At 40.1% G+C, this 13,571-nt stretch overlaps 1 protein-coding gene across 1 annotated transcript in view; it reads right to left on the bottom strand.

Moving 5' to 3' along the window:
* Positions 1-873: 873 nt before the first annotated feature.
* The window catches only part of TNFAIP2 (TNF alpha induced protein 2), a 44,749-nt gene continuing 32,051 nt past the window's right edge, over positions 874-13,571 (bottom strand). Inside the window, exons 10-12 of the mRNA XM_060755097.2 lie at positions 10,120-10,275; positions 4,551-4,672; positions 874-2,234 (exon numbers count right to left, since the gene is read on the bottom strand). Coding sequence (XP_060611080.2) covers positions 2,093-2,234; positions 4,551-4,672; positions 10,120-10,275 — 420 coding nt within the window. The 3' untranslated portion in view covers positions 874-2,092. The remainder of the gene's footprint in view (positions 2,235-4,550; positions 4,673-10,119; positions 10,276-13,571) is intronic.

The raw sequence follows: 13,571 nt of genomic DNA, 5'->3' as shown, positions 1-13,571 counted from the left end.
TATTTTTTTTAAAAAGGGAGCACACGTGGAGCTCTGCAGCCATCTCCTTTTCCCTGCACTGATGAGGCCTATGTAGACAATAGCCTAGTCTGAATTGGGCCCAATCCAATTGTCCCCATTATCCGGAAGCCATAGGGTTTCTCTGGAGATTCAGGCAAATTCTGGAGCACTCCTTGATTGTTCCTCATGTGGGCTAATCTGGTGTAACCTTGTAATATGTACTGGAAGTGTAGGAACATTGTGGCAACAGCCAGGAATGAACTCAGGGTAAGTGTGGATTATGATAATCATGTAGAGTTCCCGGTTCTGTAGGCATCTAATTTGGAGCATCTATGAAATCTGCCAGAGTCCACCATTACCACATATTGATGCTTGTGTACAAAACAACCAATTCCTTTGCACTCAAATTATGTTTCCTCAACTAGGGATCACAGTGGGGACTATCTGGGCAAAGTACAGGGAGTTTCAAAAAGATGGATGCAACTTGAAATCACTATATCTCTGTAACCATGAACTGCGCATAAATGAAGCTCTTATCACTTGAAAGGGTGGGCTTCAAAGGATTACCGCTAGATGCCTTTCCCAGCACACAAACGGCCCCTAGCTTCAGTCATTCATAAGATGGTGACTCCACAATATGCCTAATGAGATAGTCTCCACTTGCAGAGTTGTATGTATGTCTGTCTGTATGTATGAACATATGTGTATATATACGTGTGTGTGTGTGTATTCTGGCTCAGAAATGGTTAGTAAAACTTGGTAACTTGATAACTCACTGAACTTTTGTGTAATTGTAATATGTTGACAAAATGAAATATACTGCTTTGAAATTGGTCCATCATTTTGAAACACCCTACCTTTGCTCCATATGAATTTCATGAAAATGTGTTTTAATTAGAAAAAAAAAACCAGGATATGAAAACATTCCAGGATTATTACAGAGCCAACAGTTGAAAATAAAAATCAACATTCAAGCATAGTACATACAAAGGTATGTTCACATTTACAATTGTTTCTACAGAGGCACATACAATAATATTATTAACATGTGGTATTTTGCTCATTTTCCAAGTTAGTTAAAGAACTAAACTTAAGATTGTCTCACAAAGTTAGGCCGGAGAGAAAACTTAGTCTAAAGCCACCTTAGTGAGCTCGTGGCTTAACAGAAATTCAAATTAACTAAACACACACCAGCTCTTATATTACATTGCTCGCCAAATAGCTGCTAAATAAAAATGCAATTATATAAAAAAGGGGAAAAGTCCCCAATAATACTATTTTCATATAAACATTCATCTACAATTGAGATAACCTTTTACTAAGAGAAACAATTCTTGGAAATTTAATCAAGATCCCATCTGAACTGTGCTTCTTCAGTCTGCTCTTTTGGTTTCCTTTTCCAATTTAAATCTTTTTTCCACCCTCCAGAGAAACTCTGCAAAGTGCCATGCTATTTTTTCATTTTAAGTGATTTTGACAACAAGGGTTTAACCTGGTGGCGCAATGGGTTAAACCCCTGTGCTGGCAGGACTGCTGACCAAAAGGTGGGCGGTTTGAATCCAGGGAGAGGGGTGAGCTCCTGTTTGTCAGCTCCAGCTTGTCATGCAAAAGCATGAAAGAAGCCTCCCACAGGATGGTAAAACATCCAGACGTCCCCTCGGCAATGTCCTTGCAGACGGCCAATTCTCTCACACCAGAAGCGACCTGCAGTTTCTCAAGTTGTTCCTGACACGAAAAAAACCCCAAACAAACACAAATAGGAAATGGAGGAGTCTTTTATCATCGTACCAGTGCCACCTGAAAATGGAAATATGGTGAGAACTTGTCTCCACTTTCTTGATGGGAAGACGGAGCCACAAAGGAAATGTTGGAGACCTGGCATTAGGATGGATTACACATTTGGCTCATTCCAGGCTTAACATTTTGTACTGGCTATAAAGAACAAGCCACTTTCCCAACAGCAACAAAACCAAGAGCCAAAGTTATCTTTCTTGACTTATGTTGCTGTGCCGAGAAAGGAAATGGGGTTCGTCATGAATGGGAATAGTTTTGACCTAAGAAAGCCGCATTGGCTATGCTTTATAATCCAAATCTATGACACCTTGATTGCTGAAAACAACAATGCCGGAGGGAGCGTGGAATATTCTGCAATGTCCAGCACATTCAAGATGCTTCTCTGTTCACTGTAAGATAAGTTGCCCTTGATGTACAAGATAGTGGACAGATGCTTCTTGCTGTAAAAGAGATAAGAAAAACAGTGTGTCAGACAAATTACAATGAATGATACTAGTCTATAAACACACAAAGACAATTGTGTATCCATGCTAATGTAGATAAACATGTTGTCAATTTGTTTATCTTTGTTTTGAAAGTAAATTGCAGTACCTACTTAGATAGTTGTATAGCAGTGTTTCTCAACCTTCCTAATGACGTGACCTCTGAATACAGTTCCTCATATTGTGGTGATCCGCAAGCATAAAATTATTTTTGTTGCTCCTTCGTAACTGTATTTTTGCTACTGTCATTAATTGTAATGTGAATATCTGATATGCAGGGTTATTTTCATTCATTGGACCAAATTTGGCACAAATACCTGATAGGCCCAAATTTCAATACTGGTGGGGTTGCAGGGGGATTAATTTGTCATTTGGGAGTTGTATTTGCTGGGATTTATAGTTCACCTACAGTCAAAGAGCATTCTGAACTTCACCAACGATGGAATTGGACCAAATTTGGCACACAGAACTCCGATGACCTACAGAAAATAATGGGAGGGTTTGGTGGGCATTGAACTTGAGTTTTGGAATTGTAGTGCACCTACATCCAGAGAGCACTGTGGACTCAAACAATGATGGATCTGGACCAAGCTTGGAAGGAATATTCGATATGTCCAAATGTGGTCACTTGTGGAGGTTGAGGAAAATAAACCTTGACATTTGGGAGTTGTAGTTGCTGGGATTTATAGTTCACCTTCAATCAAAGAGCATTCTGAACCTCATCAATGATAGAATTGGGCTAAACTTCCCATCAGAACTGCCATGCTTTGAAGGAACTCACTGGCAAAAACCTCCCTCCAGCCTCACACACTCTCCCTTGCCTGCACATGCTCACCATGCTGCCCTGTGCCAAGCACACCTGCTCTCCACACATGGAGTCTCCAAAACACTCCTCCCCTTGGTTGAGGGGCCGGCTGAGAGGCCAGCCAATCAAAGTAGAGAAGGGCTTTTGGTGGGAGGATTCTGATGGTTTTCTGATGGTCTTTGGCGACCCCTCTGAAACTCCCTTGCGACCTCCCCAGCGATCCCGACCCCCAGGTTGAGAAACACAGCTGTATAGCTTTAGAAATATGTGTTAGGAAAATTCTAAAGCAGGCATGGGCAAATTTTGGCTGTTAGGAATTGTGGGAGTTGAAGTCCAAAACACCTGGAGGACCGAAGTTTGCGCATGCCTGTTCTAAAGGGTGTCTCAAAAGTTGCAATATATAGGGAAAATGGGAAATCGTGGCAAAATGTACTTTTATTTACAAAAAATTGCAAAATATTCTCTACATGTTGTATATCTGAAAGTATAAAATAATAAACATATTAAAAATATAATAAAAATATAAAACATAGAAAGAGTTTGTTACTTCTTTTCTATGTATGGGGACTCTTGGGACACCCTGTAATTATTTTCATATTACTTTCTTTATTCTGAATAAAAGTTAAGAAAAATAAAAGAAACATATCAGTAAAATGGAGAGAAAAGACATTATCAGTTTAGAATTAATGCAGTCTGGCACCATTTTAACTGCCATGACTCAGTGCTATGGGAGTTGTAGTTTCACAACATTTCTAGCTATCTCTGTCAAAGAGTGCTGCTGTCAAACCAAACTACAACTCCCAATTATTCACAGCATGACAGTGAAAGTAACGTCAAACTGCATTAATTCTACAGTGGAGATCACTTTCAGCCTCCTACTAACTTATTTTTCTTGAGGGTAATACAAATGGCAATGCATATTGAAAGACACTTATGAAAGCAACCATAGCACACAGCAAAAATGAATGAATCAGAAGACAGACAATTCCTATTTGGGAAAGTTTAGAGCTAATACCAGTGTGTCATGATAGCAGTAGTAAGAATGCCATGCCCAGTATTCTTCATCCTATCCATTGGACAATTTGTATGTTGACTCTTTATTGCATCCATTGAGGATGACGGGAGCTCTAATTTAGCATAAATTCCGTGCAAGATGTTACACTAGGAATGCATTTCCTCCATTGGAATAAGACTTAGCTAATAACTGAGTCCTTCCTTGTCTGCAAATGAAGAAGGAAGTGGAGAACTGAGAAAACAGGAAGCACAGGTTGGTCGAAGAACCTCTGCTTTGAATTTTGTACAGATGATGGGCACGTCATCATGCCTACAATAGTAGTCTAACAACATTTTGAGAGTTAAGTGATTTCTATCCCTGGTGTAAGTGACAGAGCATTAGCTCACAGCCAGTGTATTACTACAATTAGCTTTATGATGGCAGGTAACTTTGTGCTTGACATCTTTCCCCTTACCTGATATCAGGATATTTCTGAGTAAGGGCACCAACTTCAAGCATGATGGCATTTATATCTTGGAGCCTGATGATTTCAGCTAGACTTGGCAATGCAGCGTTCAGCCATGTGGCATTAGACCCCTACCAGGACAAAAAAGCTTGATTTAATCATATATCATGCAGATTCATGAATATTTATTTACTTATAACATTTATATTCTGCCCTTCTCATCCTGAGGGGACTCAGGGCAGATCACAGAACACATACACGGCAAACATTCAATGCTGTTAGACATACAAAATAGACAGACAGATAGAGGTATGTGTCTTGGCATTTTTCTAACTTTGGCATCCTGGAGGTTATGCATGATCCTGGCCACAGGGGGGTGGTTGCTCCATCCTCTATGACGATGAGCCTTTTTGATCATAGACTTTCCTCCTGTTCTTTGATCACTGGCTTTTTAAAATGGTGCCATAAAATACCTCCCTGCTTAAGTGGTGCCTAATTTCTTTAGTCACAGATACAGCTGTTTTTGAAGCGCTTAGGTGGATAGTAAGCTGGGCTGAAGGTTGGATGCTCACCCTGACCCGGACTTGATATTCTGTTGCTGCTGGTAATTAACTAGCTGTGCTAAAGCACTCTCATCTGTATATACTTGATGGGTGCTCTGAATACAAGATATGGAACTGGAATAGGTCAGAATGCCACTGGGGTAGCATTCTACACCATTGAATTAATGCGATTTGATACTTCCATGGCTCAATGCTATGGAATCCTGGGAGTTTGGCAAAGAAGGTTAAAGATCTTATAAAACTAGAACCCCAATTATGGTAACAATACTGAGCCAAGGCAGTTAAAATGGTATCAAACTGCACTAATTCCACAGTGTAGATGCACCCTTTCCTCAAGGCAAAGTCTTTCCCATTTTAGGCTGAGAAAATATGGCATATTAATGCCACTTTTGGCCAGGTAGTATGATCTGAATTCAAATTTCCTTGGCTGGATTTTTATTAGTTAGGAAAAAGTCCATAATTCACTGGTTGACCATAACAGCTGGATTCAAATCATTTTGACATGTGTTCATTCAAAACTCAATCCTGCTCTTCTTGAAACCACTTTTTCACAAAATCAAGTTCTTTTCCATTGTTGCATCAATCCCACCATGTTTGTTACGAATCACATAAGAATATTTATTTAAACAAAAGTGTATGTGTACGTACTTTTGAAAAAAAAATTTTCTCGGAATATAAATGTGTTCTGCCTCATTGTTTACATTTCCAAATGTGTTTCTAGACATAATGTGTATAATGGAATGCATTTCGGAACAATTTGTCTGCCAACACCTGTATCAAAAAAATCAACAGAATGCATACACTGATTGAGGATTACATTCTGATATTTTCATTGGTTTGAGTGGTGCATATCAGATCGGTTTGATTCAGGATTTCTGAGGACAGAATTGCCTACACATCCCAAGACAATGCCTGTGCTTTGCAATGAGATGAACTCACGTTCAATACCTGAGCATTAGCAGGAGGCCTGTCACATGCCACAATGGTAGTCCAGTGACTCCATTTTAACTTCATGACTGCATATCCAGTTCATTGAAGAATTAGCTAGTGATTGTCAAATTCTAGTCCACCAAGTGTCTTAAATTTCAACTCCCAGAAGGCTTAGCTCTCTTAGCCAAAGATCAGGGATTCTGGGAGTTAAAGTCCAAAGCACTGCAGAGAACAGGGTTTGGGAAACACCGACTTCTCAGGCTGAGAGTACCAAGTGATTTTTTGCAAACTGCAAATCCCAGGAGTCCATAAGATGAACCCACGACAACTATAACAGGGAGGAGTGATCAATGATAGGTGGAACAGTGCATCTACACTGCAGAATTAATGCCATTCGATACCCCTTTATCTACCAGGGCTCAATGCTATCGAAACATAGGACTTGTAGCTTTACAAAATATTTAACCTTGTCTACCAAAGAGTGCAAGTACCACCTCAAACTACAAATCTATAGCACTAAGCCATGGCAGTTAAAGTGGCGTCAAACTGCATTAATTATACAGTGTAGATGTAATCTGCAAGAAATGTAATCAACCAGCATAGTGAATACACCGAATAGACTAAAATAAAGATGATTTCCTAGATGTTTTTGGATTTGTTGCTCTTGTAGATGGATGCTTTCAATTCATTTTTGACCTTCACGGAAACAAATTCTTTGGCGGGATTTGTTCAAAGCGGGTTTGTTTTGTGGCTCAGAGTATGTGACTTGCTAAGGCCCTTTCTGCACTGCCATATAAAATCCAGATTATCTGCTTTGAAATGAATTATATGGCAGTGTAGACTCATATAATCTAGTTCAAAGTAGATAATGGGGATTATCTGCTTGGATAATCTGGATTATATGGCAGTGTAGAAGAGGCTTCAGAGTGATCCAGTGGACTTCCATGGCTGACTGGGGATTGGAATCCTGGTCTCTCAAAATCCACTCAAGTTTTTCTTTTGCTAATAATAATAATAATAGTAGTAGTAGTAGTAGTAGTAGTAATAGTAATAATAACAACAACAACACTTTATTTGTACCCTGCTACCATCTCCCCAAGGGACTCGGTGTGGCTTACATGAGGCCGAGCCCAAACACAACAATACAAGCAATAATCACAACAATACAAGCAATTAAAATAAAAACATAAACAATAAACATATAACATTATCAATAAGACAACATACAATTAAAACTGTGGGAAGGCCAAATGTAAAATTAAAATTGGAAATACTGCTGACTGCTTCTATCATATACCTTAGCCAGCATAACCAGTGGTGAGTCACGGAAGACGTAATCTAAAACATCTGGAAGGCTTTCACCTTCCACTTCTGGACTAAACAATCTTATTCAAAACAAGGCACACGTTGGTAACCACAATGGTTGTAAGAAATCTGATGCTGGTGTCAAATAAAACATTTTTTTCAAGCTCTGGATCCAGACAGGTAGTTCATGACAGTTTGTGCCAGGGTTTGGTGTAGTTCTACAAGATCTATTGGTCTTCTAAAATACTTTTCATGATTTCATTTGAAACAGCCTTCAAGACAGTTTGCTTTTCACTAGCAATCTTTCACCACAGAATAATGCTGAGTGGGTTTCCAAGTTCATTCTTAGTTCAAGAAAACCCATGAGGAAGCCACAAAGATTTGGCCTTCTCATAAAATGTTTGCATGCTAGGACATATCTGTGTTGTGCAAGGAAAATTCCTTGGCCTTTGTGGGACACACTCTATGAAGTTAAGTTGCCGGGTAACTGCTGGGTTTATAGCATTCCACTGATTCTGGAAAAGGAACATTTGCAATCAAAATGTTGTAGTGGATTTCAGGATTTCAGCTACAACACTCCATTCTTCTTTCACTCCCAGGTTTCCAGTTCTCTTTCTAAAACTCAATCAATGGAAGGTGATGGAATTTCCTTTACCGAAAGTTATTTAAGATCAGGTTTGATGGCTTTAGACTGGAAATGCTTTAACTGTGGGTTGGAATAGATGACTGTTTCATTTCTTTCTGAATATGATTCATGTTTCTCACGATTGATCTCAACATATAGTAACCTGAGTCCTCATAAGACTATTGTTTGGAAAACTACTACCCATGCAACTAAAAAGTTTTCTTTCCTAAACATCTTTTTAGTACTTTCACAAAACTTGGGATTCTTTTGATTTTTCCTTGTATATGGGCAGTACTGTTTTTGGTTATTTTAACAACCCCACATGTGCATTTATAAGGATGCTGCCTTATAAAACTAACCACCCCTTATCTGGAATTTTGAAATGCTATAAAATCCAAAATTGTCTATATCTGAGATAAGACACCTTTGCTTTCTAATGGTTCTGTGTCTAGGAGGGGCTGCTGATAAGTCTTCAGCTTTGTGTTTTGTGTTGTTTTTATGGTAACAAATTCAGTACCAATTATGAGGGACGTCCTGGATGACTGAGAGTGGTTGTTGTTTCGGTGATCGTCGATGCTGTGCACGACCTCATACTGGAAAATCAGCGAATTTCAGCTAAAGGAATAGCAGACATCATGGGGATTTCTCGTGAACGTGTTTGTGTCATTATCCTTGAACATTTGAACATGAAGAACCTATCTACAAAGTGGGTCCCCAAATGTTTGACAACAGATCAGAAAAGCATGTGAATGAAAACTTTCCGGTCTATTTGTCAACATTTCCAGACTGATAAGAACTTCCTGGATCAACTGGTCACTATGAATGAGACCTGGATTTATTTGTATGACTCTGAAACCAAGCAGCAATCAAAAGAGTGGAGGCACAGTGGTTCTCATCCAAAGAAGTTCAAGGTGCAAAAATCAGCCACTAAGGTGATGGTGTCTATGTTCTGGAATAAGGAGGGTGTGCTGCTAGTAGACTACCTTCAAAATGGTTCCACCATCAATGCAAGGTATTACACTGAACCTTTGGACCAATTGAAGGCAGTTCTGAAGGCCAAAAGGCGTGGCATGCTGTTGAAAGGAATAGTGTTCCTGCAACTCCTCTGCTCACACTGCATAAGCGGCCATGGCAAAACTGGTGGAGCTAGGCTTCCAGCTGGTTGACCACTCACTTTATTCACCCGATCTAGTTCCCTCCGACTATCATCTGTTTCCAAACATGAAGAAACATTTCAAGGGTACCAAATTTCACACCATTTCTGATGCCATGGCTGCTACAGATGACTAAGGCACAACCAAACCTTTTTGCAAGGTTACAGAACTTGGAATGCCGATGTAAGAAGTGTGTTGATATCAGTGGAGAGCATGTGGAATAAATGTAAAGTTTCATCTTCCTATCTTGTTTCTTTCTGAGTAAAGCCAAAGACTTCTCAGCAGCCCCTCGTACAAGCTTTCTTTCATGCACAACTTTATTAAAATATTGTTTGAAATTACCTTCAGGCTAGGTGTGTAAGATGTATATGAAATATAAATGAATTTTGTTAAGACTTGGGTCCCATCTCTAAGCTATCTCATTGTGTATGTATATGAGAATACAGCCATTACAAAATATGGTAACTTATGGTCCCAAGCATTTTGGACAAAGGATAATCAACTTGTTCTTGTAGCTTGTACTGTCTGCTCCAATCAACAGAGAAGAGTCCTTTTGTATTTGATCTATTCAACTGGATTTTGTACTTGATCTATTCAACTGGAGATGCCAAGGATTGAACCAGGACTTTTCAGCATGTAATTCACGTATTCTATAGTATTAACTTAAGATTGTTGTTTCTTTGTGCCTTCAACTTTTGGAGACAGTGGGGAGTAACCCATCATGGAGCTCATGGTGTGAGACTTACTCAAGGTCACCCAATGAATTTCCATGACGAGTGAGAAAGCCAACCCTAGTTTCCAGATTCATAATCCAAGGCTCAAACCATGTTGGCCCTGAATCCATGACGCAACAACTTAATTGTTTAGCTTTAACTTCTTCTCAATTACTGGAATATGTGTATAGTCGCAGCACATTGCAAACAGAAATGCTTCATAGCACCCCAATGAAGCATGCAGACATATTTCTCCAAATGTCAACAAATCAGTGGCATTGAACTTACGTTCAGTGTGCAAAATGTTTGCAGAGTGAAAGCGTTGTTCTGGACTAAATCAGACAAAGCGATTTGCTGTTCTGGTGACCTCAAGCTGACTTTCTTTTTCAGAAGCCTTGTAATGTGTTCTCGGACCAGGTGGAGGTGTATTTTTTCAATGACAGTCTGTAGCAAAAGAAGCAAGCAATTAATCCTCACAGATCAGATGGCGGGGAAAGGGGGTGAAAAACACACACATCAGAGTTGTAAAAATGCCAGTTTAAAGACTTTCCTAACATACTCCTAACATGTTACTACAAAGTGGTTTTTATAGCTAGATAATCTTGAGACTAGAGGGAGAACAAAGAATCTTTCCCCTTGAAAAGTTTTTCCTTTTACGATAATCTTTTGGGTTAGCAGACAAGGTCAGTAATTTGCCTGAGCTCTGGAGTAATGAAGTCAGAGTTGGAGTTGGAAGCAATTTTGGGTGTAGTTGAAGTCAGAGTCAGTAGAAAGGTGCCAACTTCAGCTTCAAGGTAAATCCTTGTAGTATTAAGTGCCTAGTTTGTTGGATATTTACTTTCAAGGGAGTTTAAGAAAGTTTTCTTGTTCAGAAATTTGAATCAAATAAATATAGTTCCTGATCCATCGTCTATTCTAAATAGTCTAATGTTTCATGCAGTGGCAATGAAATGCCTTGTGTGACAATTTTGTCTGTAACTGCCTGTCACATACTATTGATTTACGAAGTGCAGACTCATATAATGCTAACTGAACCACATAGAACTGGATTATATGAATCTACACTGCCATCTAATCCAATTCAGTACAAGACCTGCATTGTGAAACTGGATTATATGGCAGTGTAGATGGGGCCTGAGACAAGAGGCAAAGTTGATGGCAATAGAACTGTTGGTAGAGTCTCCCATATCAGGCAGTGTTTTGCTGAGGAGCCAGACTGTTCCAGACATTTTGGAACATGCTGAGGAGCCAGACTGTTCCAAAATGCTACTGGGCAGCAGCAATAATGGATGACATTGGTGGAGGAGCTCCCAGGCCCTTTCTACACTGTCATATAATCCAGATTATCAAAGCAGATATGCCATATTATCTGCTTTGAACTGGACAATATGAGTCTACACTGCCATATAGTCCAGATCAAAACAGATAATCTGGATTGCATATGGCAACATAGAAGGGGCCTATAAGGCAGGAGGAAAAGAGGAGAACTGTATTCCATATAGGCTCACCCAAGGAAGTCATGGGCCTGAGTTTGAAAGAACTGCAAGACTTGGAGGTCTCTCATTCATAGGGTTACCATAAGATGAAGTTGACTTTATGGTATTTAACAACAACCAGTCTTGCTATTCACTGCAACCAAAGGATTTAATGACAGAATAAATCACTCACTCAGAATAAAATAACAGATAACCAGTTTGATGCCTGAGAGATAGCCAGAACCTATGTCTGAAATGCACAGGTTGGTGAAAAAGTATGGCCCCTTCCACACTGCCCAAGATCCGATTCCAGATTATCTGCTTATCCCAGATTATCATTTTATTTCAGAGTATCTGTTAGTGTAGACTGACATAATCCAGTTCATATCAGATAATATGGGATCAGATCCTGGTATATAGGGCAGTGTAGATCCAGCCTATATCATCCCATGAGGACTGATTCTGCACTTGCTGGCAATTATATGGGAGTGTATGAAGTGTTCATGGCTCTCATTCTACAGAGCGGGCAGGCTGCATTTCTTTCAATGTAGCTGGATCTTTGATTCATCAGCAGTTTTTCCCGAGGTTACTGGGAAACTCCTGTTGGGAGCTCCAAGGTGACCTTCCTGGAGACTGAAGAGGTGTATGAAATGAGACCTGTCCCAGCATAGCTACCTCACATTAAGATAAAAGCTGGGAAAGCCCGATGAATCATAAGATGGCATATTGTTTTGGAAATGAAAAAACAATCATAAACATTAAGAGGATTATGGCGATTGTGATCATCAGCCATGAGAAATGTCAGACAGAAACAATACATTTGCCCCATGAGCAAGTTCCGATTTCTCACCAGTCAAATCACATAAGTAATCTAATTAGCTCGGTGGTTTATTTTAAGAATACAAAAGTAGGAAATCCAAACAAACAGCCCTTCACTTGTGAATTTAGATAGGCTTTTTACTTTGGAACAAACACAAAGTAGTAGGCTTCCAAAGGAAAAGACACGGCTCCAGTGGCATTACTGAAAGGGCAGTCATAAAGATTCAGCCCAGCCCTTGCTTAGACTTTGAAATTCAAAAATCAAGAGAAACAGATGGAAATAAAAGATAATTTGACACCACCAGTTTGGGAGGCAAAGAGTGAGATGTTGAGTTAAACCGGAAGTTCAGGAGAACATCTAGGGATATACTTACACTGTTTAACATAAGCATGGGAAAACATTCTAATTTGGGGGCCTCATGCTAGCATTCCCTGCTAAAAGGACTGGCTGCCTCGTGATGAAAGGAAGGGAAGGAGGAAGTAAAGAGACAGGGAATGATGGAAGGAAGGAAAGGAAGGAGGAAGGAAAAAGAGAAGGAAGGAAAGACAAAATGGAAGGTAGGGAGGGAGGGTGGGGGGAGAAAGAGGGAGGAAAGAGAAAAGGAAGGAAGGACAAAAGGGGGGAAGGGAAGGAATGAAGGAAAGGAGGAAGGAAAAAGAGAAGGAAGGAAGGATGAAAGGGTGGAAGGGATGGATGGAAGGAAGGGAAAGAGGAAGGAAAAAGGAAGGAAGGGAAGGATAAAGGAAAGAGAAAAGGAAGGAAAAAACAAAGGGGAAGGAAGGAAGGAGCAAGAGGGAGAGAAGGAGGAAAGAGGGAAGGACGAAAGGGGGGAAGGGAAGGATGGAAGGAGAAAGGGGGAGGGGAGGGAGGGAGGGAAGGAGGAAGGAAAGAGAAGGAAGGAAAGACAAAAGGAAGGATGAAAAGATGAAGGGATAGAGGAAGGAAAGAGAAGGAAGGAAATACGAAAGGGTGGAAGGAAAGGAAGGAGGGAGGGAGGTAAGGAAGGGAGGGAGGAAGGGAAGGAGCAAGGGAAGGAAAGAGAGGAAGAAAGGAAGGATGAAAGGGTGGAAGGGAAGGAGAAAGAGGGAGGGAAGGAGGAAGAAAAGAGAGAAGGAAAGAAGGAAGGAAGAATAGGATGGTGTGAGAGAGGAGGGCCTGAGAAAAGAGCTCAAGGGACCACATCCAGCCTCCGGGCCTGGATTTGCCCATACCTGGTTTAACACCACTTTAACTGCCATGGCCCAATACTTTGTAGCTATAGATCTTGTAAAACTTCAACTCTCATGTTTCCATAGCATTGAACCATAGCACTTAAAGTGGTGTCAAATTGCATTCAGTCAAAATAAACACATCTACTTCATGTCATTCCCCCACATTCTCAGGTATGAGCCCTTGCTGAAAATCTAGACTGGAATCCTGTTGGTGACATACACCTGTGTAAGTTC

The sequence above is a fragment of the Anolis sagrei genome, chromosome 1, assembly GCF_037176765.1.
Source record: "Anolis sagrei isolate rAnoSag1 chromosome 1, rAnoSag1.mat, whole genome shotgun sequence".
NCBI classification, from domain to species: Eukaryota; Metazoa; Chordata; class Lepidosauria; order Squamata; family Dactyloidae; genus Anolis; species Anolis sagrei.
The sequence above is the reverse complement of the archived record's forward strand: the minus strand, read 5'-3'. Positions and strand labels throughout refer to the sequence as shown.